This window comes from Epinephelus moara, chromosome 24, assembly GCF_006386435.1.
Source record: "Epinephelus moara isolate mb chromosome 24, YSFRI_EMoa_1.0, whole genome shotgun sequence".
NCBI classification, from domain to species: domain Eukaryota; kingdom Metazoa; phylum Chordata; class Actinopteri; order Perciformes; family Serranidae; genus Epinephelus; species Epinephelus moara.
In genome coordinates this window covers 25,380,811-25,407,737 of record NC_065529.1, presented here as the reverse complement: position 1 = coordinate 25,407,737, position 26,927 = coordinate 25,380,811, and the positions used below count along the sequence as shown (strand labels likewise).

The window sequence follows — 26,927 nt, the reverse complement described above, 5'->3', positions numbered from 1 at the left end:
ATAAATCATGATGATACTGATACCAGCAACAAAAATGCACAGTCAAGATTAGGCTGAATATAAATACCTAGGGGGGTGGATGGTGGGTGGAGGTGCAGGAGGGCCTTCATTGATTTTATTTAGTTTTAGAGGCATGAAATGTTTCTTGTTCAAGGTTATATAAACAGCATTTATTCCACCATCTGTTTATTAGCATACGTGTACAAGGTGGAAATTTCAGACACAGGTGTAACCGGTTCTAGGACCCTTTTACCAATTCAAAATTAGTTTGATATTCAGAATCTGGTTTTCTTATACAGGAAAACACATATAAAAAAAAGTCTTAATGGAGGTTGTTTTTTTTTTGGATTTTAGCACATATTCCACCGTGGGAGATTCTGTGCGGCTGACATCAGCTGCCCCAGCTCTCCTCGGAGACCCCAGGTGTTCACACCTTTTATCTAAATCTCCCTCTGCAGTTTATCTCACATACTCACTAGCTCAGTAATTTACACCCCTCCCTTAAACAACTGTCTGTGAATCAGCATGAGAACTGCAGTGACAGAGACCTCATCCTTATTGTTTGCCCAAGGTCACAAATTTACTCGTCAGTGACCTTGATCCCTGCACACAGCTCTCAGTGACCGAGCGCTCGCAGTGCAGCAGATAGAAAGATGCACCTCACAATGAGATGATAATCTCAGGTGAAATATGGCTTCAAGCCTCATGAATCCGCTCCTTAACCAGCTCATCCTCCACCGGCGATGAAGTCGCCACATGGAAATTTAGAGTCTGATATGAGGGCAGACACTCACTGTACAGCCCCCAGTGTGCAGCAAAGCATAGACAGAAGCCTTCAAAAGCCTCCTCCACAGTGGGGGGAGAGTGATATTATCGAATCCAGTCATTTTTCCTCTGAGGGAGATCAGGTAAAGTGTGTGTAATATGTTTTGAGAGAGGAATAGGGAGGGGGACGCAAGTAATTGGTAAATCTCGTTGAATTACTAAAGAGGAGCGTTCACCCTTGAGGAATCTCAGGTCGTCCTTGTGGAAGGCTACCCATCACACACACACACACACACACACACGCACACGCACACGCACACACACACACACACACACACACACACATTCACATACATACCCCAGCCCCCCCAATCCTCCTCCCGCATCCCTGTCTCCTCCCCCTTCCAACAAAACCCCCCCTCTCCATCCTCCCTCCCTCCTCTCCTCCCCCCTGCGCTTGCAGATCACCGTATTGGTCGCTGGGATGGAGCGACTGCGCTCCAGCGAGCGGGTAGCGCATAATCATGCGTTTGGCCGGTCCGCGTGTGGGATGCTGTACAAGTCCGCTGCATAAAAGTGGACAGGTGTAGCGCGCCGTGTTGAGTGGGGAATTAAAAGAAAAACGCCCAAACACTGTGATATTACCTGATTTGTCAGCCACTGCTGCGCTTTGCATCTGCAGCCGTGGAGGGTTCCCCCCCTCCACCACCACCACCACCTCCACCACCACACCACCCCCTCCCGCTGTAATATTTATGACAAAACGGAGGCAAATTATTCTGGTCACGTTTTTGGCTGACAGCCGGCTGTCCTGGAGAGCTCTGGAGTGAATCGGGGTCCAGCGTTGGAGATAGCGCAGCGCACCGACACCTGCAGTAGGATGTAAAGGGAATTCCCACTCACCAAACTGGTAAGTTTATCAGCGCTTCTTCTCATAAGACTCATATCTTAATTTCAAGTAAAAATCAGCATGATCATGTCTTTACAAATAGCATAAAAGAAAACACATGGACTTGTGAGGGATCAAAGGGATCCAGTCTTCTGCAAAATGAAACAAATGGTGGGCTGTCTCTTGGAGGGACAAGACAGTCCGGACCTGTTTTGATTCCGGACTGGAGGAGACAACAACAAATCTCATTGTCACAGCAGCACTTATGACTGGCCTGTGGACAGCCTCGGGACATGTTGCCGGCTGATTTGAATTCCTTATTTGCATTTTCGGACATGAAGTGAGACAAAAATCCTTCAGAGCATTTGGGCTTTTCCGTCCTGCAGCAACAGCCAGACAGCACTTGTCCCAGAGAGGGAAGGAAAATCTGAAAATGATGGATAGAAGAAACAGACCTGTAGTGATTTGTTTTGATCCAAGTGGGCTCATAGTAAATTCTGATCCTCCAAGTCAGTCTCCCATTTTCCAGGGACCCACGGTGATTGTTGATATGCTTCAGTCACATGGATGCGCCACGCTTTGACACGAAGGTGGCCCGTTTGATCATTTTTAAGAGCAGCGGCTCAGTTCACCAACTAATGTTTTGACATTTAATGCTGTAATAAGATCAAATTATTCAGTGTTGAACTGGCATAACCCCACGAGACTATGATATCAAAGGATTGTTTATCAGGGCTCCTCTGCATTTACTTAGCTTCATTAAAAAAAGACAGCAATAACAGTCAAAAAATTGAAATTAAAATTTGCATTTTCTGTGCCTGACTTATGTTTTTCTGTAGATTTTAAATCTGAAATATGATAAGCTATCTTTTTAAACATTTTCCTCCTGTATGATCTTAGTAGTGGTTTCAAAATCTACTGTGTTATTTGTAGTCCAGTCCTGTCCTGCCATGTGTTGTGTGTGAATATGCAGCAGTGACAGAGAGCATTTGATACACTGCTGTCTTGTTGATGAGATGTGAAATGGGAACATGTGTGATTGGAAGGTGGCAGAGTGTGGTTGGGTTTCTCCCGGCTGATCACTAAAGCAACATATTCTCCAGTTAAGGTTACAGTTAGAGTCTGTTTAATGTCAGGCTGCAGCCTGTTTGTATTAGTTTGGGGGAGAAAGGTGCTTTTTATCACCAATTAAAAATCAGATTCTTGTTATCAAGAGCGACAGAGTGTTTTGCTACCTGGCATGAGGTGTTTGAAATGTGACAGTCATCAAAGATTTTTTAACACATTATTTCAAAAGACATTTTTTGTTTACATGTTCCCATAGGTGTAGATTTTGGGGGAAACTCGAGGGCCACATCCCCCTAAATATTTACAACACGTGCATTTGTCCTCACCAATAAAAACTTAATAGTAGCATTAGAATTTTATCGACAAAATAATGGACATTTACACATAAATTGATGCAAAAAAGACACAAATTGGTTTATAAAAACTCACCAGAATGCAGAAAACACTTTCTGGGCTCTCCAATTCATTGTATTCTTTTTTTTATCACCCAGTGCTTTGCCACAATATGTGGCAACATATTGAATTTTACTGTCATTGTTATCATTTCGTAAGTGTGGTTATGTAATTAGAGAACAACTGGCAGATTGGAGACTTTCTAAAATAAAAGGCCATAATATGGAGGATGTAGCCTCATCGGTAAAATTAAAAACTACAGTAAATGTTGAGAATGTAGCTAGAAAGGAGGATAGCATTGCATGGTAACGTGACCATTTTATTTTTCTCTCAATCTTATCAGTCAGTCTTTTTTCAGACACTTCGGTTACGTAGCTACTCTGAAAATACATAATGAGCTCATCTTAATATTAAGTAGTCTACAGTAGGACTGTTCACCCCCAAATGAACTTTTTTTCGATGAGACTGCACAAACATAAGGAGATTATAAAGAGTGAGCACCTTCTCTGTGTGTGTGTGTGTTTCTCTCTCTGTTATGTGTAGAATCCCAAAGGGATGGTAATTGTTTTAACGTACTCCCATTTGCAGTCACTCTCACGGTGGCAGCCCGTGTGTTTGCTTTGCATGTGGGTCATTGTGTGTTTGCGTCTGTGCGTGTATTTATAGAGAAGCTTTGATGCTGCTGGTGGGGAAATATTCCACCACACGTGTCACTCTCCGGCTAGATGCCGCAGCGTAGTTGAAGGAAACGGTCATATTTTGTTTAAGCTCAATGAGCAAAGGAGTACTGTACCTGTGAGCTGATGAGTCTTATTTACCTTTCATATGTAACAGTGCTGAGGAGGAGATGGTCGGAGTCTTGCTGAGGTTATTATAGGACAACAACAGTGTGGGGAAAAAGCACACAAGATTTATGTAAGAGCTGCTCTGTTGTCATAAAAGGCTCCAATAAAGCTTCAGTCTGTGTTGGATTTGATTTGGCTGTAATGTGATGGCTGGAAGACTTCTTACTTGTCAAAATGGTTGCGTTGGGTTTACATAGAGGACAACACAGCTACACTGCTGATACGCATACATTTTAAAGGGCTGTAAACAGTTATGTCGTAACACAAAGTCCCAAAAGTATATGTTTCACTTACAGTTCAGCTGTTATTTTATTTTGTATTGCATCTTTAACTTCCCTTGATAAAATGGCTAGACTGTAAGCATGGCAGATGTTGAGTGAGCATGTGCAAAATGTCCCTGCAGCAAAGACAAACAGTCACATTTACTGCTGTAAAAGCCTTCAGCAACTTGATTTGCCACCTCTCTTTTTAAGTGCGATAAACAAGTTGTCAAACCTTTGTGGTCGTTTTAAAGGGATAGTCTGGATTTTTTGAAGTGGGGTTGTATGAGGTTGTTATCCACAGTCAGTGTATTACATCAACGCCCAACTGGTCAAACACCAACGCCTGATCAATTGCCCTAAACATTAAACCATGACGCTCAGGGTGCCCCTCCTGCATCGGTTTGGGATGTTCAGCTACAGCGTGTCAATTTTATGCTCACTTCTTCCACTCTCACCAACCCAGTCTCACTCCAAAGTTGTTGAAATCTGGCGCTCGGGCAGTGACTTGCAGCGTCAGACACCAACGAGAAAAGCTGCCCTTTATCATTGGCATGATATGTGGCCTGTCGGTCAATAATAAGGCGACAAAAGTCAGAGTGGGTCAAAACAAAAGTGTATTTTGAAAGAAGACAAGGCACGTAACATGCAGAAGTTGACATATTGTCAGAGAACGGCAACAACCAATGCACCCAGGGTACCTTGAACGTCGTATGTGGATGTGGAAAGTCCATGACCAAACGTCGATATGTGACGAGGTCCGAGCGAGAATGTGTTGTTCTCACAGGAAAAGTTCTTTGTTCCGCTTGTTAAATGCATGCACTCTCTTTTCAAAATAAACTTAGTATGCAGGTAAAAAAAAACTTTGTCTTTAGGTTTACTTCTTTAGGTTTAGGCAACAAAGCACAGGGTAAGGTTTAGAAAAAACATCATGGTTTGGCTTAAAATAAATAAGTTTCCCACTAACGTAATGTAACATCATGACATATGTCACGATAGGTCAGTAGCAAGTTATACACAGGCCTACTAGCACACTCAGTTGTTATTAAAATAACTCAATTGACTTTGGTTTCACATTGGACATGACCGGTGGGCTTAGGTGAAAGCCTGGAGTTTGCCTGCCCCATCCACCTCCCCTCCAACCCGCCCAATGCAGTCTTTCTTACTCTTTATACTACGGCTGTTGCTTGTAGAATCAAAAAATGCTGCTACCCGGTGTGTCTCATAACGGCGCTAAAGGGTGCCTCTGTGCCTTGGTGTCTAATGCGCCTGGGTATTAATGAGCTGAAAGTGAGACCAGATTAATTACATGCAGTAGATGGCAGTCGGCACGCCCCCAGTTTGGAGAAGCAGACAGGAGTACTGCCACAAAGGCTGAGTAATGTATCGCTTGATGGGGGCAGCAGCAAAAGGTGCTAGACACCAACAAACACTTTAACTGTACACTATACTGAGATTATTTTCACCGCAGACAGCCCTTTCCTTTGGCACTACACTTTCTCAATTCTAGAAGTTGTGTATTCCTACGTATGAGCGCAATTGTGCCGCACACTGTATTATGTTGCAGATCAGCTGTTTGGGTTAGACAGTTTATGGAACTGTGAAGTTTGATCATAGTCTGATCTGAAAAAACATTTTCTGATCCAAACCAGCTGATCTGCGGCGTAATACAGTGTGCAGCACAGTTGCATTTATGTGTAGGAAAACAAAGTTCTACAAAGGAGAGGGCGGCTTTACTGCTGCCCATTGTGCACTGCAGTACATTGCTGAGCTTCTGTGATGGTACATCTGTCTGTTTCTCCAAGCAGGGAGCATGCCAACCGCCATCTACAGTAGGTAATACACTGACTGTATTAGTGCATTATACAACCACACTGCAAAAAAATCCTGTCCTCACTTTAAGCATTAAACATAAAAGTCCATACAGTCATTAAAGGTACGAAATAAGCAGCAGCCTCTGGATGTGTATACCACCAGAGAAAAGTCAAATCATAATAAACACCAGTAACTGCCTTTCACGTAGGTGTATTGATTACTGACGGCTGAGGGTCGCTCATCCTTCTCGTCAGTGTGCTCATGTTTACCGTGTGAAATTAAAAGCATACTGCACTTAATTCCCCAGCCAAATACAGTAAACAACAATGTTCCTCAAAGTGCGTGAGTGCTGTCGAGTTGAAGCAGATCTCAGCAGCAGATAGAACAACAGCGGGAGGATGATGTTAAAAAAAGGTGAGACGCATATAGAGAGCAACTAGAGAGCAGAGATGGAACAATAAATCATTAGAAGAGCAGAGTGGAGTGACCAGGGTGAAAATAGACTATCAACAAGAAGGAGACAGAGGCAACATGGAAGAGAAGACTCATATTCAAAGACACAGTGTGGCCACCCAGAGATATTGAAAAGGAATGCAGCTGCTTTTGTGCATATTTGTTGTATATTAAGGCATGTTTTACATAAAATATTTTCATTAGTTAGAAGCTGACAAACATTAAGTGTATGTAAATGAGGTTTAATTTACACTAAGTATTTAATGTGCGTCTCATGTACTTTGGCCCTGCTGGTTTTTATGTGATACGTCTTCATGTGGAAATAGAAAATGAATCCCTTATTTTTGAGGTTGTGTATATATGTGTGTGTGTGTTGGTCTTCCCTCCCTTGGGTCAGACCTCTGTCTGTCATTATGGCATGCGAGTACAGATGCCTGCAGTGGTGCTCTCCCCTCTTGGCCAATTTCGTCCTGTCTGCAGGAGATAAATGGCATTAATTGAGTACTAATTGCCTTCTGGAGTGAAATCGCTTAAACACTTTAACCTGCCGCAGACAACTTCAGTCTTTTTTTCCTGGTAACCCATCAGCTCCACTTACTCCTTTGCTCTTATTCCACTGCCTTCACATCCATTTTTGTCTAGTTTTCTGACCTCTTCAGCTGCTCTCTGCTTCTCTAAAGCCCCGTCGTCCATGGACACTGAGCATGAGTCTGTTTCAGACAGCTGTAAAACATGTATTGGTACATGGAGAGATTCCATTCTCTGCAGGCACTGATCTCCAGAAGAAAGGTTTGATTAAATTCAAGCTGAGAGTGAACACTACAAGAATGCAAAATTCCTGATTTGCTGTTTCACTGCAATGTAAATGTGTCCTTTGAAGTTTTTGACCACTAGTAGTGCTATGGAGCAAAGTTTTTTATGAGGGGGTCACTGATTTGTTTCTTTATGTGCACACGGATGAGTAGTATAATCCTGTCAATGGTTTCACACTGTTCCGCTCATCTGTAAGTGGCTGTAATGTGTAGAGAAACATAGCAACTCACCAACAAAGGCAAATTCATTCAAGGATGCAATCAAGGCATTTCTGTAATTTGGAAAAAAAAAAATCTTTGTTTACAAAAACAATGTACAGGGCACCTTTAAGAATAAAAGTTTTCTTCCTTCCCTGTGTGGAAATCAAAGCATCGGCACACTTTCCTTCACTGCATACACCCAATTCAATGTGTACACATTTGATCAAACAGACTGTCAGAGCATCTCTGAGAGCTCTGAAAATACATTGGGTGCATACAATAGAGATATGTGTGTGGATACTTTGATTTAGATTTTTTTTTACATTCTGCAGCTTTTAGACTTGTTTTGTAGTTATTCTGGAAATCACCTTTCCACATAGGTAAGTCAAGGTATACATCTGAGAGTAGAGAGTTTATTACATGCCATAAAGGGACACTCCAGTGATTTAGCATAGCACGTTTGTCAAAGTTGAAGGGCAAGTCAAGGACAGATTAAAAAACAAAAGTTAAAATGGAAGAGTAATTGGCAGATTCTAACCACTGGATACTACACTTCCCATAATGCTCAATATCATTCATTTTGTTCACCTTCCCATGTCGTCCAGTCTCCACACCCCGAGTTTGTGGCGAAGGCTTTCTGTTCAAAGTCTCAAGTCCAATTTTAGGCAACTGTAATTACATCATCAGGGCTATTTTCTCCAGAGCCACAGAAGACACTATAAGGCTCAGAGTCCACATAGCCTTAACTAGCACCGTATTATGGCCTATTTACCTGAAATCCTGAGCGCAGAGCTGATCTTCTTCCAGGCGCTGTTTATAAGCGTGTAGACCTATTGTCCATGGGACAGATATAAAGCTCTGGCAGGTCTGTGCTAAAATAACCAACTTTTCCATATTTATCACAGACTGATATTTACTGAAGGAGGGAAAGATATCTGTCGGCTGTGATTTGTCGTTCCTCGTCACACAACATAAAGTGCACGCTGCTGGCTTTCAAAAGTTGAATCTGTTAATGTCAGGGCACATAGGTGCTCGGGACTGTGTGCACACTGCAACGGCATTGCTCTGGTGTTTGAGCACACCTGTTGTGTGTCTAGATTAAAAACAATGAATTTGAGGGTGCAAAAACCGCGGCATGTGCACGGCCCTTAAGGCCCGAGAGGAAAGGTGCTACACCCAGACTTTGACTCCGACTTTCAGAACACACAAAGGCACCGGCAGCGGTGTTGTCACTGTCGCTTCTTTACTGTCACTCCTGAGCTGTATAATATGTCAGTCAGAAACACTCACAAAGACAGACGAGCCCATTTGTGGGAGCAGATTGGCTGGACAGTGAATGTTACTGGTGAATGTTGTGCTTTTATTAACATATCAGCATCGTTAGTTGTTAACTGTGAAGTCAACCCTCTGTAACCTAGCGTTACGTTAGCTACCTAGCTAATGTTAATGTCAAGATGCTGTCAAAACCCATCATCCCACTCAACACTGGAATGAGATAATAAGTGTGTTTTCTAAGGTTTATAATCGCCTGAAAATAAGAATCGTGTTTTCGTTACCTCAGAATGTCGTTTACATCTAAACAGGGAGCTGGTCTTCGTTCACGGACCACCATTTTTCTACAGCAGCCCAAACACTGGCTCTCGATAGGGCCATTAGCATTTTCACATCGGCGGCTGTAGTTAGCAGCCCCTCCAGGACGAACAGCATCAGAAAAAACACAGATTTTGTAACCTGAAACTGTTTTGTTCAGTGTTTTTACTGATTTAATCAGTTTGTTTGTTTTGGTAATGAAGACACCGCTGCAGATAAATTGGCTCCTGACAGAAACCTCCTAAAAAATTAATACTAAAGAAAAGGAATTCACGCTTAGCACATGGGAGAAGTTTCAGCTGTTTGCCATCTGTAACCCTTACCACTAGATGCTACAGTGTTCCTATTAGTTGGCAAAGTGCACCTTTAATTGTAAAAAATAAAATAAAAATCCACCATTGTAAATATCTACTGATTTCTGTGAGATTTCCAGTGTGTGTTCATGGATATTTTTGGCCCAGCAATGCAGGTCTGTGTATGTGAGCACAGGGTCAAAGCTTTTTCTTGTTGGGCCTTATATCACATAATCAGCTGTTGGTTTGGTGCTTTGTCACCAGAGCAACATTAAAGTGACCACAGACCTCGCACTGTGACCTTACTGTCTATTCACAACACAAATTAACACAGGTGGGTGCAGTAGCATACTGGCTACTTCAGCTTGACGACTGCATTCAGCCTGTCCATTTAATCCTGATGACAAGGGCTGTTGAAATGGAGAGATGGAGGGAGACGTTGCTAATCACATCCAATCACTTCAGAACACATAGGGAACGTACGATTAATTACTGCTATAACAGAAATATAATGAATGCTGTTTTATCTCCCCAGTTTATCCACTTTTATTGTCATACCATCATTATTAATAATCACTGCCATTCTGCTGGATGGGCCAGTGAAGAGCGTTCCAAAGCGCTGATTTACGTAACAGTCTCTGCTCGCTCTGACTCAGCTTCACTTCATTTCGCCAGCTTTCACACTTGATTTTGATTTCTTCTTGTTTTAAAGACCTGTGATTGCATGCTAGCCTTGATTAGTGCTTATTGATGGGTGGTGCCGGTAATAGCAACATTACAGGCTCGGGGTGTCATAGACAGGTATAGGATACCAAGGAGTGTCTTTAATGAATGTGCGAAGCCAAATGAAATCCATCGAACACGCTGTCAGGTGATAATGATGCCTCACACCCTGTGGACCAAAACTGTCTAGAGACCAAGGTCTTCTTCCTGTATGGAGCGGTTTCTATAGATTACAGGCAGTGATAATTAACCTGCCTACCATAGCTTTCTTATTGATGTTCTCGCAGCAGCCTGTCAGAAATGTGGGACATAAAGTGACTGGACAAATGAGTCTTTATCCCTAATGTGGTGACGGCAATCTGTGAGAGGCTGCTTGGACTTCAGTATTAAAAAATCTCAGAATATTCTGTCCAGACGATCTGGCGGGACTACACATAGATATTGCATGGTGTACTGTAAACGCGGAGAGCCATGTGCTGGTTGTAAGATGGATGGTGAGGGGAGGCGAGGCAGCGCAACTGGGACTATTCAAAAGAGAGATGGATAGAGGTAGTGAGCAGGGAACAAACATTCCCCTCCAGCGAGCACGCAACTCAGCATCCATCTGCACACCCCTAAGCCTCGCTCTCATCCATCACGCCCTCACTGCACCCACCTCCCGTTTTCATCTTACCTCCCGTTACCCCCGTCCCTCTCTCCCTAACTTGTCTCAGGCGTAAGTGCGGATGGGATTCAGCAGTTTCTTAAGCACACAAGGTGTCATTCACCTCAGATGGCAATCCATCTTCTGCTTTATCTGCTGGGGAGCACGCGGGTAGGGAGCGCGTGGGCCGGCGGTGGGTGGCGGCGTGGGTGGATGGCAGTTATCCATACATTGTGGACTACACGGTGTGCTTGTCTGTCCTCAGCGAGCTTGGCAGTGAGTTATGATAACCCATTTTTAAATTATACAGTGTTAAGTGTTTCTTGGCCTCACATAAAGAGTAGCAGTGATGGTTTTAACAGTTCTGGAGTTAGTTTCACTGCTGGAGAGATGGTCTTTTCATAACGCTGAGCTGTCTGTTTGCAGTAGACAGACACAAATACTTTTGAAATTTATCCTACATGACCAGAGAAAACAGAGAATCGCTTTTACTTAAAGGTTCAGTGGGTAAGATTTAGGGGGATTCAGTGGCGTCTAGTGGTGAGGATTGCAGATTGCAACCAGCAGAAACTTCTATTAGTTAGGATTCCTTCAGTGTTCATTGTTCAGGAGGTTTAACTGGGAGATAAATTATCTGCAGAGGTCTCTTCCTCTCCAAAACAAAACAGACCAGGAGATTAAAACCTGTAAAAACACTGGATAAAGCAGTTTCACATCAGAAATCAGTATCTCTCAGTGTTTCTCGTCCAACACGCGCTAATTTGTTCTCACCGCTTTTCTCTGACAAATTAAGATCCAAATATTTAGGAGGTTTTCACCAGGAGCTGAAATATCGACAAAGGTCTCATCCTCTCCAAAACAAATGTACCAGGTGATTGATATTGGTCACACTGATATCGGTCACAATGAATAAGGCCCCGATCACACAGAAAGCGTTTTAGCAGCTGGAGGTAGCTTTTTATAATTGTTTTTTAATGAGAATGAGGCTTTTTGCTTGCTGCTTTTGCGTTGCTACGTGCCTCATGTTGCTGCTCTCTGAGTGCCTGGCGTTTTTGCCGGAGCGCTCTGAACTCCTCAAGTTGAAAAATCTTTGACTCAGAGCAGAAAAGTGCCTCACGTCATCTCCGCTTTTGTCCTAATCAAATGATCCGTTCTAGGCTACTGTAGAAAAACAGCAGTGCAACATGGATGAGGACCCTCCATATGCAGATATAAATGGCTCTCTCTAAGGTAAATGCAAACATGAGTCTTATTTTCAGGTGATTATACACCATAAACAAACATACTTAATATATTATATTCCATTTCTATCAATATATCCCCCTAAATCCTACACACTGAAACTTTATTAGGTGGAAAGGACACAACTACCAGAATGCACTGCAGCACACCGGACCAATAAACACTCCCTCTGGTGGGTGAGGTAATACAAGCAGGTCCGTTTTGGGACAGGTAACAAACGATCTCAAATTATAGTAAACATTCATTCATTTCCTTAAACGCTTATCCTCTTGAGGGTTGCAGGGGGGTTGAACAATACAGGAAACAGTATGGTGCACACTTCCTGTTCACAAATTCTTCCTGCAAAACGGGGCACTAAAATAGGTTTCTGGTTTGGTCTAAGTTTGAGAGAAAGAAAGGGAGAGTGACAGCTCTCTGTCTCGATCAGCTTCTATACTCTTTGTGTTTGTGGTGGTTGGCATTTAAAAAAAAAAGATGCATAATCTGTAGTTTAAGCAGCAGCCTTAGAGCCAGCAATTTGAGCTGAGATTTGATGTGGGCGCTGGTAAGATGAAGGGACGTTTACCACACCTCTACATATACTACCCATCCTGTTATGACACAAAGCTGGTTGAAATCTGGCAAAGTATCCCTTTAACAGGCTGGATTCAGTTTGTTGCACATCAAAACTGCGTTTCACCTGACGTTCCTGAAGCTGTGCTGATCAGACACATATGAGATAGGCTGGGATGTTGTTGCTCTCACTGAGCCAGTTGTGTTGTTGGCCTATCCAGGCTGGCTTGTTGGGAGCCTGCCAGGGATGCTGCTGCCCAGCTGGTGGCTGCTTGCTGTTAGCGCTGCTGGATGAATCGAGTGGGAAAATCAAGCCTTTGATCGATTGTCTCACTGCGGACATTAGGAATACCTAAGACAGCCATGAGTCAGCGTGCTGCATGCGCCATCATCCTGTTTAATGTCTCTCTTTCCCTCCTTCACTCATCCTCCCTGTCTCTCTCTCTCCTCTTGTTTCTCTTTCTTCCCTAAATGTCAACTTTTGGTGTCAGTATCATAGAATCAAAGAGCAAAGGCTTCTTTCTAGTTTCACCATTTTGTTCTGACATTTTCCAGTTTTACAAGGAAAAATCCATCAAAGAGGAAACAGATAACGATTTCTCCACGGATAGTAGCCCAAATAAACCTCGACACAATGCAGCTACACTTCCAGCATCTGTAGTCGGATACAGTGCCCTCTTGTAAATGTATTTTTTTTTCTTATCTGTACAACCAGGCATGCTTACTACCACAGCGTTTTCTTTTTCCAATCTAATTCAAGGAGGAGAAAGTGACACACATCTACTTCGGTTATTGTTGTCCTCACATAAACAGCACTGATGATCCCCGTCCCTCAGGTGGACGCAAGCGCAGAGCCTCACAGAAGAGCTGGATCATTTACAACTGCTGAATATAAACCACAGCAGCAGGTATACTGATTAAAAATAACAGCTCCTGCCAACAGGACAGACTAACTAGACTTAAAGCAATCCAGTGCGCCTGACTAAACGAGACTGTTCAGATGACATTAGATGACCGAAACATCAGCTTATGGAAATCTGAGCTGCTTATCTGTCATCTTTAAGTGGTCCTGCTTCCTGCTGTTTAATCTAATATTATATAACTTAGAGCAATAATAAAACCCTGTCTGCACATGTGCTGATATTTTTGTAAAAGGACATTTTCCTCTATGTTTCGGCCTCTCATCCACACGCAGAGTTTTAAGTCACCAAAACTGACATTTTTTAAAAACGCCATCTAAGGTGCAGATTTTTTCAAAACTCGCGGCTTCTGTTTAACTGAGTAGGCTAGACGTTAAACAGAGCATTTGGAGAAACAGTGATGTAATCGCCTCAATTCACACACAACTGTTGTTGCTTTGTGTAATGAGCATACACTTGAAACAACAGCAACAATAGCAGACTACTGGTTTGCTAATGTTTTGTTAGCTTTACACTTGGTTATGTTGCAGCACTTCATGGACAAACAGAGGCACATGCTGCACTCAATGTTGTTGCTCCACCTCAGCGTCCACACTTAAAGTCCCCTTGAAACAACAGTTTTGAATCAGACACGACACATTTTCACTCCGACCTTGTCACATATCGAGGTATGCTCATGGACTTTCCACATCCAGTTCTGACATGCAAGGTACCAGGGGTGCATTGTTTGTTGATGTTCTGGGACACCATGTCAAGTTCTGCCTGTTACATGCATTGTCTTTTCTCAAAATACGTTTCAGTTTTCACAGGCACAAGAGCGTTTACATATAAATAAATGCAATAGTCAGTACAGCACTGCAAATTTACGTTTTTTTTCTCCTTCAACAACAAACATGCATGGTTATGTTTTGCCAGCACACACACATGTGGTTGGGTTTAGGCAACAAAAGCACGTAGTTGGATTTAGGAAACACGAACAGGGTTTGGCTTTACAATATTACGGGAAGCAAACACTGCCTTCCCGGGTGAAAGTCGGTGGTTGTTGGATCCATCCACCACCCCTCCCACTCACCCTACTCAGACTTTCACCACCTTAACTTTCATTCTTGTCTTGTCGCGTTTCCCCTAGACCGGCCGTGTATCATGCCAACGTGAAAGGACGGCATGATACGCTGTGTGAAGGTGAAAGTCACTTTCCAAGCGTCAGATGTCGATGACTTCGGAGTGAGACCACTTTGAGCCAGCAGGTGGTGGGACACTTTCTGGAGTGGGATTGTTGATGATGAAAAACTTTTTACGAAAACTTTTGCATGTCCACAGCATCGCTCGTATATTTGAGTGAGCACCTTCGTCCTTATATCAAAGGGGAATCAACCGTGATTAGATCTCTAGTAAGTGTTTTGAAAAAAATAACATCAGCCTGTACACTTTAGTGCCTTCTTTGTGACGAGGGGAGACTGTAGCAGACAGCTAACACTGGCGAGTGTTTAAGGTTGTTTTTGTGTTCTAGTGTGGATGGAGATATTTTGGAAAACAAAGGTCAGATTTCTGTTTTAAAACAGAGGGGGAAAATATCAGTTTTCAAAATCATCTGTATACATGACGACAGGACCTAAGACAGTGAGAGAGTCTGATAACAACAAACTACACTTCTCCAAAGCTTAGCAATCATCACATTATAACAGACACAAGCTGTCTTCTGTGGAAAGTTGCTACATCTCAGAAATATGCAAACTGAACACATAAAGTTTCACAGAGGGCACAGGCGGTGCCTACATTTAAATAATTAGCAAACTGAAGTCTCACGTGTGCCGACCACAATTGTCACATCTCGATTGCAGAGGGCCGAGGTGAAAATGGGTGAGTGCCCTCAGGCCCGGTGCAGGATCAGCACTTTCAACAGCATCTGGTTAAGATGCAGAAACACAACAGGCAAATGTCACAGCAAGAAGGGACAGATTTAATAAACCTTTTCTGCCTCATTTCAGATGTCCCCGTAAAACGCCTGTGCGCGTGTTGTTTATCTGACAGGTGCACTGGCCTGGAAGCGCAGTTCATCTGAGGTGAGCCTTGTGTGAAATAAGTGAGGTGTGCCTCCACTCATTGCGGTGGGATTACAGGGGGAACATTATCATGTATTTTCCGAGTCCATTTGGTTTGTGAGAGTCAGTTTTGTGTGGATCTAAAAAGCAGGTGCAGATTTGTGCAGGTTTGTTAATATGAACCTGATTTAATAATAAAAACAACTTTGCTGGTCAAAAAAGAGCTGTTATAATAATCATTTTAAAAACACAATGTCTGACTCAACATAGGGGACAAAGACTTGTGGCTTGAATTAATCTTGGCAGCCACCGAGCTGCTGCAGCACTGTTGATTGCACTCTTTTGATAAAACTATTGCAGTGTTTTGATGCAGTTATCTTGGGAGTCCAGAGCATATCAGCTGTGTTTCAGCCCTGCTCGTGACCTACACTGTTGGACGCTGTCCACCCTTTTCCTCTCAGTGTAGTAATGTTGTGCTATTTCACTAAGACATACCTAACAAATGTGCCAAGATAATGAAATGCCTAACACCGTGTTGCTGTCTGGGCCGAAAGCATGCCTACTGTTTGTCTTTGTGCCGGGAAGAAGTAATTTAGCCTCTGGCAAAAAAACGTGTTGTCAGGAGAAAAAAAATTAAATACATGGATAGCTTAGAGCACATGCAAGATTATACAAGCAAAGAAAAAACAGAAAAGAAGGAGAGAAACTGAACTCTTCACACTGACAACAGGATCTGCTTGAGCATTTACCCTCTGATATTGTGGGAAGGGGTTTGACAACCTGTCATCTACCACCCAACACCTATAATAACCCTGACAGCAGGCTGCGGGATGCACTGCAGTCCAGGACACTCACAGTTTTTCGTTGTTTCGGAGGGAAGCACAGAATCTGCAGCGATTGAGACACCGGATTTGATGAAATCATCTGCAAAGTGAAATCTGTAGATGACAGTCACTTATTTGATTACAAGCTGAGCCGACCGGAAACATGATTTAGCTTTCAATACATGATTGTAAATTAGGCTGTTGATTGATGACTTAGGAGAGAGTGCATGAGTTTAACAAAAACCAATTTAAGACTCTGTGACTGAAAGCCTTCCTCTGTGACAATCATTTTACAGAACTGAGGCTTAAAAAAAAGAGCTTCTGATTTGTTTGTCTTCAGGATTATTGACCAAAGTGGAGCTGTCAGAAAACTTGTTAGACTTTGTTTGGGTCATGTCTTAATATAACATGTTCTGTAGTACATGCCTTAAGCTCCCTCTGCCACTTTCCCCTCTGTCTGACCTGTCAATCACAGGCTAGATGTAATTCATGGCACAGAGGTCTCACCTTGTTTCCAGCTATTTTCTTTTGCCACAAAGTGCATCAGCTGGCACATACACATGCCACCTCTGTCTCTTAGAAATTACAACTAATTTGAAATAGCAAATATGTTTTTGAGGGAAACGTAATGCCGAGCGAATTGTGTTCTCTATTGACATAATGAGGAAATGTTGCTTATTAACGTACCCGGTGAGTTGTAAAAATGTTGATCCCAAACATATCAGCAAAATGTTCACTGACAACATGTTTCTGCCAGAATCCAATCTTGCAATACACTTTCCATTTCTAGTGACTACAGCATTTTATTTATTATTATTACTATTATTACTTTTATTATTATATTTTTTATTAATAAATAAGGGAGCAGTGTGTAGGATTTAGTGGCATCTGGAACCTTTCCAGTGTGCTAAGTGTGAACTCCTGGTTAGGATTCCTTCAGTGTTCAGGAGGTTTTTACTGGGAGCCAAATTCTCCCCAAGAGGTTTCTTCCTCTACAAAACAAATGGACCAGGTGATTTAAACCAGTAGAACACAGAATGAAGCAGTTTCACGTTACAAATGAGTGTGCTTGTCACAGACAGGCCGCCAGCCCAGCACCTACTGTGCTCACCATTTTTCCTCCGATAACTTAAGATCCAGACGTTCAGAGGGTTTTCACCAAGAGCCGAATTGTCCACAGAGGTCTCTCTCTTCCTCTCTAAATCAAATGGACCTGGTGGTTTAAACCGCTAAAAACAGAATAAATCTGTGTTTTTTTCCAACCCTACTCATCCTGGGGGGCTGCCAACTGAGGCTGTCGCAAAAACAGAAATGGCACTATCTAGAGCCAGTATTTGGTTTGTCCATTCTGAGCAACTGTAGAAACATGGTGGACCCCAGGGGCATGGACCTGCTCCCTGTATAGATATAAACGCCTCATTCTGAGGTACATTATATTCCATGTCTGGCAATATATCCACTGAAATCCAAAATCACAGTCTTTCTCGAATCTTAACCAAAGTGCTTTTGTTTCCTAAACCTATCAGGAGTCTAGATGTGAACCGAGATCCTGATGTCACAGTCTTGCACTCTCTAGCCCCTTTTATACTGCCAGATTTTCCGCGAATGTTGGGCCATTTTGCCGGCAAGCTGCGAGTGTTTAAACACACAGAGCCAGATTGGCGAGTTGATCCGAGGTGGCCGGGAGTGGCTGTTGAAGACTTGTGGGAGGAGCTGTTGATGACGGCGCACGTGCGAGCCACTGGCGGTGGATAAACAGGGAAACGCAAACCTGACAGACACTGTAAAGATGAGCAACTGGGGAGACAAAGCATTGTGCGCCCTCCTTGTCCTCGCAAATGAAGAGGCCATTAACCATCAGAAGACAGACAGTGAAGAATGGGCCAACTTATGAGAGAACTGCCAAAAGACTGACCAGCCGCGGCTTCCCTCGGAGTACGTCACTGTTTACGTCACATGCTGAACTACACGTTTTGTTACTTGCTCACTGATTGGGCTTTCCTGCAAATTTGCACAGTTCCTATCTAAAAAGGGCTTGTGTCCGTCATCCACCCTCGTCACCTCCCTGTGACTCCATTAAAGAAGTGTTTCATTAGCTCAAAGAAACATTGTCTCTGAACATAATCCAGGCAATCATGAGCGCAGTTTAGTAATATACAAACATTATTTCCAGGAGACAGGGTTATACATGCACACAAACACTTGGTTGGAATAAACAAGTCCCAACAATAACATCATGCACTCGTAAGAACCAAAACACTATTACAGCATACGTCATTGCACTTTGTTTTTCAGTTACCAAGGCCATAAAATCATGAGACTGACCTGCAGCCTCAAATGAACCTGAATATTTACAATTCCCACTGAAAGACCCTAAAACTGGTGATCATTAGAAAAACAACCCAAAGTTCAGCACCCTGTCTACACATTTTAATTTTCCTCTTCCCCCCTCTCCCTGTAAATACTGGAATATTGTGAGTGTTCCTGCCCGCAGGTCAGAGTCACAGCTGTTCATATTAAGGGCTTATGACATTTTGTCTTGCCCCCAAACAGCATGCTAACACAGACTTCTTTCTCTACTCTTTTGTTTGCGGCTCTTTGTATATCTAACCGGTTCATCACACAGCACTGAGTGTCCATTATCACAGGGCCAATTGTGGCTCATTGTTTCTCTTAGTCATAGAGTAACATAAATGGCTCTTGTTGAAAGCGATCAAGCCTGCTCATTTCACCAGCACACAATCATCCCCTTGTAATTATTGGCAGGACTGTTAAGAGAAACGGATGATGGGCGATGTTCAAATGATGACGGTTGACGTTTGATGAGACTGATCAAATGAGTTACTGCAGAATACCACGCATCATTTTACTAACCCTAACCCTCAATTTTATTTTCACATTATCTTTAATATTGAAATTCAGATCACGGTTGATTTTTGTGTCATATCATTTAATTTTTAATCATGGTACATTTACATTATTTATTTAATGTTACTGATATGGTAGCACGCAGTTTGCTCCTGACATTAATGTACTGTGGTGCTTCAAAGTCCTGCCACCAACACACTCACATGAGATGGAAGACACTGCTCGGTCAATGTGGTATTGACATGTTCTCTGTGATTGACTGCCAAACATAAAGTGTTCCTTTGCTGGCTCTATCGTTCTCTGGAGCACCTTGATGTCCACCATATTGAACAAATGTTGTGAACACAATTGATTTTGATGACATTATAAGGTCACAGCACATTGAATGTTCCTGTGTAGGACACTTACTTTGAATAGTCTCAAACACAGGGTGGATATAGATATCGAGAATATGTTATACTCCCAGGATGTCTGTGATTATGCTGTAATTTACACTTCCAGGCCCAATATTGATCGTCACTGCAACATCAGGGTTCCCCTACCTTCCCTAAACATCAAATTTAAGGAGTTTTTAAGGACTTTCTCAGCCCAATTTCCTCAAATTCAAGGACCCAACATGGCCTAGTTTGAGACAGGGATCAAGGTTAATTACTGTTATAGCACTGAGGATTGTTACAATGAGAAGCAGCAGGCTTAACAGAAGCTCACAGACAACAATTAAAAAGAGAAAGAGGCTTGAATGTGTGAACACATCTCATCTGTGCTGTGTTAAAGTGATGACAGACAGTGTCAGAAGAACTTGTGTTTGTATTCTTGTACAATATATATAAATTCAAGCACTTTTAATGACCCATTTCTGTTTATGTCTATTTTCAAGAACAATGTATAGACTCATACAGAAGTAATCCCTCTCAGTTATCACTTATGACCCACTAGAAGTGTGTGGTGGTGTACTTTTCTGCAGAGACTCTGCCCTCTGCTTGTATTTTTACTTCCTTTTTATTTTATTGCCATGTACCCCCACAGCGGTGAAGCTGATGCTGGGCTTCATAAAAAAAAGGTAGGGACCTGGTGCCAGGCTGTAAGCAGCACGCACTTAAGAGACACAGTGCTACAAAATGCAAGTACAGTGAGGTGAAACACTAAACAGGGGTGAATCTGGGGTTGACTTTTACTTTCACTTTTCCTGGCGAGTGTGTTTAGAAACAGTAACCTACAATCTTGCATAGCGTACCTTTTAAGGTCACGTACATCTTGATACTGTGACTTACATTAAAGTAAATTAAAAATTAATTTAAAAAAGTAGTATGGATTAATGGAGCCGCTGAGCCGGGAAGGAGGAGCCAACAACCACAACCAACAAATCCTCCTATTTCTACCTTTAAGTGCATTCAGTGTGGAAAGGAAGGGATAAAACAAATTCGCTCACAACGATTTTATGCAGCACTTTAAAATGAGAGCACAGGTGCCCGTGAGAGGAACAGATAGAGAGTGCGTTTGTGTGCTCCCTTGCCTCGGGCTTGTTAAATTGGCAGATCGATGATGCTTTAAATCAATGTTCCAGCAACACCACAAACCCCATGGAACCCATTAGTAGATTAAGATAGACCACTGTTCCACACTGAGTCCTGTTCTGCCTGCAGGTCCTTTCCACATGACAAATGGGAGGAAAAACTGTGAAATAAAACAAAGAGAAAAGGGCAAACGAGAGGGTGAGAACAAATGCTGCGGCGGAGGAAAGGTCGACGGCAAAGGCCGAGGTTGACGCTGCCAGTGAGGACACACCTGTGGCTCTTCACTCAGAGACTCAGGAAATAAAATGTTCTTGCTATATTATCAACAAAGGGTCTAATATTTAATCAACTAACACTTTATATGATTCCTTCCACAGCACAGAAGAGCATCCAGTCAGCCCTGAAGAACATGCTACACATGCAAAGCAGTCTGTCTCAGCCTGTACACTGAGAAGGGAACAGAGTAGGCGGGGATGTGAGGGATGTAGGAGAGACAGAGGGGGTGTGGAGAGAGGATGCTAGGGGAGCTGGTCTTTCTCTGATAGCATTGTTTATGTGGCACTGTCCGTGGATCATTGATCCATTCGTCTTCATTACGTCTCCCTGTGAGAACTATTAACTGCTGCCACCCTCGGTATGGGGCCTGCTATGTTGACATGCACTGCACGGTCTCTCTACCAGCCCACCAATGTCCCTGCCACCTCTCCTCTTAGAGGCAGACGCTGACGGTTTTATATTGCTCGTAGAAAATAAAAGGAAACATCAGGAGGGCTTTTCAAATTGCCATTTACTGGATTTGCACAGGAATTATTGTCTTGAAAGGTGGGCTGTAAATGGACGGAAAGGTACAGGTAGTTCTATGTCACTAACATCTTAACAGCACAGGTGTGGTTGGTTTCTATAGGTTTCCATATGCCTTATACTGCACGCTTTGTTTCTGACCCATATAATGTATGTTGTGTAATAATGAATCAAACCTCCACCCACTCCCGCTCAACAGAAGCGCGGTTCCATCTTTGTAACAGTATATAAACTGTAAGCACAGTCGGGAGATAAATCCCCACTGGTTTCGTTAAAATGTGTAGACAGTAGGGGTCCTTCACCACATCCCTGCTTAATGCACTCATACTCGCAAATGTCCCCCAAGAGACTTCCTGCTCCAATTCCTGTCTGAGCTGCTACCATTGTCTATGCGAAGCGTGCTGTTGTCTAACTGCCTGAGCCCAGTGAGACATCATGGGTCATCAGCAGCAGCTTGAACTGCACCCCACGACTCTAATCGCCTGCCAAGATCACTTTCACCCCGTTGTGTCAACTCGTAGCGTCTCCCCACTTGTGAAATCTGACAAGTTTGACTTGTTCTTGCTGTACAGTGTTATTTTTGAGTAAATATGAGAACAGCTGACTGATATCTGCTTGATCTTTCTCTGTCCTCTGTCTTTCTTCTCCTCTTCTCCTTTCTATCTCTCTCATCTGTTTTTTTTCACAGAGTAATCCACAGATCTGGCCATCGTCCTCATCACTGTCTCGTTTGAGCCAGAAGAAAATAAGAGACAGAGCATGGTCTGGCGTGGCGGCCGCTGTTGCTATGTGTGAGGGAGTGCTGTGGCGTCAATGGAGACCGAAGGCTATCGTGACCTCCTGGAGACCAGCGATGGTCAGGGGGTAGGCCTGCTGGATGGAGGGGGCGAGGTCGGGGTGGAGGAGGGCTGGAGCACGCCCTACCCCCTGGGCTTCCAGGTGTCTTTGACCACTGTGCTGATGCTGGAGCTGGTGTTGGGCTTCAGCAGCAACCTGACTGTGCTCGTGCTCTACTGTGCTCAGTCCAACCTGGTGGATTCAGTCAGCAACCTGGTCACAGTCAACCTCCACGTGCTGGACATACTGGTCTGTCTGCTGTGTCTGCCGCTGACTGTGGCTGTGATCCTGCTACCAGCTAATGAAAGTGGAGTCAGCAGTCTGGCCACGCTGTGCTGCTTTCATGAGGCTTGTGTTACGTTCACCAGCGTGGCCACGGCAGTCAATGTGCTGGTGATCAGTTTGGATCGATACGACATCTCAGTGCGCCCGGCCAGTCGCCTGCTGACCCCCAGGCGTGCAGCGTTGCTCCTGGCAGCAGTGTGGGCCGTGTCTCTGGCTGTCTTCTTCCTGCCTTTTCTCGAGGGGGATTTCTTCTCATCGAGTGTTAAGGATAGTGAGGATGAGGAGCCGGAGGGGCAGAATAATAACTCTGAGCACACCACAGGACTGACCCCCATTTTTTCCTCCATCTCTCCTTCCCCTTTACCCTCAACCCATCCTTCCTCCCCTTCACACCACCATACTCCAGTATGGCAGAACAGGACACTGCTGTGTGTAGGAGGGCAGGGATACCACACAGGCATGGCTATGTATTACCACTTGTTACTCCAAGTGCCATGCTTCTTCATCGCTGTGGTCGTCATGTTGTTCACCTACTCCAAGATCCTGCAGGCCCTCAACATTCGCATAGGCTCCCACATGATGAGGACCACGCGTGCAAAGGACTCCACCTGCAGGATACGCTGCAGGAGGCAGAAGAAGAAGGACCTGAGCCTGCCCACAGAGGTAGTGTCCTCCAACCAGAACCAGAACCTCAACCACCCTCCTCTCATCCCCTCCCCCACCCCGACACCAACATCACCCCCACCACTCCCCTCCATGCCCCAGGTGATTTCTGACAGTGGAGCAACAGTCACGACTGTCAGCACTGCTGCCACCACCCCCATCGCCACCACCCCGGCCACCCCTGCTTCTCCGACCCCACCATCAGCCTCAGCCCAGACCCATGCCACCACACCACTGCCTGCCTCCTCCATGGGTGTACAGGCCTCAGTTTCTGCCATCATCGCCTTGAGGCGGGCAGTGCGCAGGCACAGGGACCGTCGAGAACGTCAGCGCCGCGTCCTAAAAATGTCCCTAATCATCATATCCACCTTCCTGGGCTGCTGGGCCCCTCTGTCAGCAGTCAATGTTCTGATCCTGTGTATGGGTCCCAGCGACGGCCTGGTGCGACTGCGCCTCTGCTTCTTGGCCATGGCTTATGGAACCACAATTTTTCATCCCCTGCTCTACGCTTTCACCAGGCAGAAGCTGCGCCGTGCCCTCAAAACACGTGTCAAGAAAAGGGTAGTGTCCCTTCTGCAGGTGGACCCGGCTCCCAGCGGGGGGACAGTTATTCATAACTCCTGGGTGGAGGGAGGAGGCCAGAGGAAGAATCGCAAGCCACGTGTGGAGGCCAGCGATGGCACTGATCGATGCCTCACAGAGGCAGTGAGGGAATGAGGCTGGTCTTCAGTGTGTTTGCATGTGTGAGTGTATGTGTGTGAATTTGAAGAATTGTATGTGTCCTACCGGTTTGCCAGAGATGGATCGTGTGTATATTCGTGCATGGGTGTGAGAAAATGCGAACCAGTAAGTTTACAAAGGTCAGGACAAATCCCATGGCCACTGGTTCCATGCAGATGTGGAGACAGGAGAGTCCTGAGCTCTAATTAGAGCCTGCTATCTGCTCTCCTTACACGGGCCCTCATTAGTCCACTTTCTGACTGACAAGGTGGCCACTGTGTCTCCATGACAACATTGGCCAAGCATTATGACCACACCACAGCCATGGCTACTGAAAATACTAGTGTGCACTCGACTTGTAGGATAAGGGTTAGACGACAGCAAACGCATACATCACTGCTCCTGCGTGCACTTTCAACTTGCATGTGCATGTACATATGCACACACATATACACACACACACACACACACACACACACACACACACACACCTAAAATGCACACTGATCTACGTATATATAGACATTATCTGTGAAAGCACACCAATATCTACCTGCACAGATATTCTCAGTGAGAAAAATATTAATGGAAGTCTATATTTCTCTTTCTTTCTCTCATTTGTTCATGCCTTAATTGAGTTGTTAATATATTCTCGTGGTGCTGAATGTCCTGCTGTATGTTTACAACAATATATCAGAGTGAAAGTGTTTGCAGATACTGTATATGGTATAGCAAATTAATGGCGGGTAAATACAAGCATCAGATTCAAAGTTTACAGGCTCATATGAAACTACCAGGAAACTGCAAAAAAAAAAAAAAGATTCCAATTTCTTTTCCAGTAAGCACCATACCTTAGAAGAATGTGTGTAAGTTAAAGCTAAAAGGCATGACTTTATTTATTTATTTTTTTTAAATAAACTTTAAGAGTAACAGTCATGATGACGTATGCGAGAATGTGTGATTGTGCTGGTGTGTTTGCATGAGCGCACGAATGCATGAGTGTTTGAGTGTGTGGTTGTGTGAATGAGCAACTGAGTGTGTGTGTGTCCGTTATGTGCAATAAATCATGATAAAAGCAATGACCCCAAGGATGTGAACAAAGAGAATGTGAACACAGAATTGTTGGTTTTCTATGTATGGTTTAAATTCTTGGGGGAAGAGAGAAGAAAGGGGACTTAATCTTCTGATTAACAGCAAGAGGCCACTGGGCGTAATATAAAAGCAGATAACTTGGAGCAAATGTAACCACACAGGCCACTGTAATACTGCTGACATTGTATCACTTCAGTTTTTAAGTGGAAATCAAAGGGCAACATTTTGTGGAAATTTCATTAAAACTGTCTGTAGTCACTGCAGGTAAACTAACATCTTATACAGGAGGAATCCCAACGTGGGGCAAAAAAAACCTTCTGGTATGGGACGTCTCCACGTGTTAGCTGTTTGTTGCTCTGGAGGGCAGAGTCACTGCTTTTGGACAGCACTTTGAATGACTGCAGAGGCAGAAAGGCCTCTGTCAGCTTCTGGACTGAGTCCTGGACATGTTACACTATATGTGTGTCTCTCTTTCTCCTCAGGGCTTCATGTCTCATTTTCCAATGTGCTGGACATTTAACAATAAACCAGCCCTCAATCAGCTGTCGTATTATGGGTGTTACAGTAGGTAAAGATTTATGTCAGTAAGTAGATAGAGTACACTTTAAACTTTATATGGAATCAAGTCTTGGAGAGCGTCTTTGGGATTTGGGCTATCTCCTTCATCCTCACCCCTTTTACACTATTTGTGAGCCAGACAGAAGACAATAATTTTTGTGTATTCATGTACATTTTTCAGGGATGTAAATATTAAAGTGTCTGTTTTGGGTTTTAGTCAAAGTTTTTTTTTTTGGTCACAATCATCTGCCGGACAGAAAATCAGCCATTGTGATAAACTCTGAGTGAGCTGGAAAGTTACTGTAAAGAGAAGATACATGTAAGTGTATTTGTGTTAATACTGTATGTGTGTACACTGTACTGTACATTTATGACCACGTGTATAGAGAAATATTAGTATTGTATAAGATTTATATTATGTGTTATTGTATAGAACAGAACAGAATCTGTATTAAAAAGGTGATCTATCTAAGAATTGATCCATCTCAGTGTCAGTTCATACACGTTTTATTAGTTGTTGTCAGAAGTGTCGACCTGAGTCACTTGACTTGGACTTGAGTCCTACTCGAGTCACAGATTTGATGACTTCAGACCTGATTTGAACTTTAACATCAGTCACCCATGACTTCATTTATACTTGACGTAGGAAAGATGCCAGCACTCTCAAATGTCCTTTTGGTAAATTTAATAAACCAACTTGGGTGGCGTTACCAGAAACACAGACGTTTCGACAGAAAGTCTTCTTCAGTGTGTTCACTTATACTTGAGCCTTTTGACATGAAAATATGTCATACCTTCCCCCAAGCCCAAATATTAAAAACTGTGTTATTTAAAAAGTGTGCCATGAATCAATTATCTCCCTTAATTTCCTGAATCTGAATTAATTCCAAGTCAACACTTAATTCCCCAGATCCACTTTCTTTAAAGCAATCCAACAGCATCTAGTCATGTTACAGGAGGGAACCATGGAGACCTTATATTAAGTTACTGAGCACCAGTTGGAAAAAATGATACTGACGATTATTTCATTCACATACAAAAGCTATGCAGTGGTCAACAAAAAAAAAATTAATAGCAGATTGTAAAATGTGCATGTCAGAATTTACAGACAGAGATGCAACAACTTCCAGCAAACGTTCTTTTTAACAAATTTTTAAAAGAATAGAAAAAAAATTGACATATTATTACTCTATTAAAATGATTTTACATTTGGTGAAGAGCACATCATGACTAGATAAAGTCAAGGCTTGGGACTTGCC

General features: G+C 43.4%; 1 protein-coding gene across 1 annotated transcript; it reads left to right on the top strand.

Moving 5' to 3' along the window:
* The first annotated feature begins 1,359 nt into the window (after window positions 1-1,359).
* LOC126386086 (G-protein coupled receptor 22) lies at window positions 1,360-26,124 on the top strand. Its single transcript, XM_050038211.1, has 2 exons — window positions 1,360-1,675; window positions 22,202-26,124. Exon 2 carries the CDS (start codon window positions 22,327-22,329, stop codon window positions 24,013-24,015), a length of 1,689 nt encoding a protein of 562 aa, XP_049894168.1. The 5' UTR covers window positions 1,360-1,675; window positions 22,202-22,326; the 3' UTR covers window positions 24,016-26,124.
* Window positions 26,125-26,927: the final 803 nt, after the last annotated feature.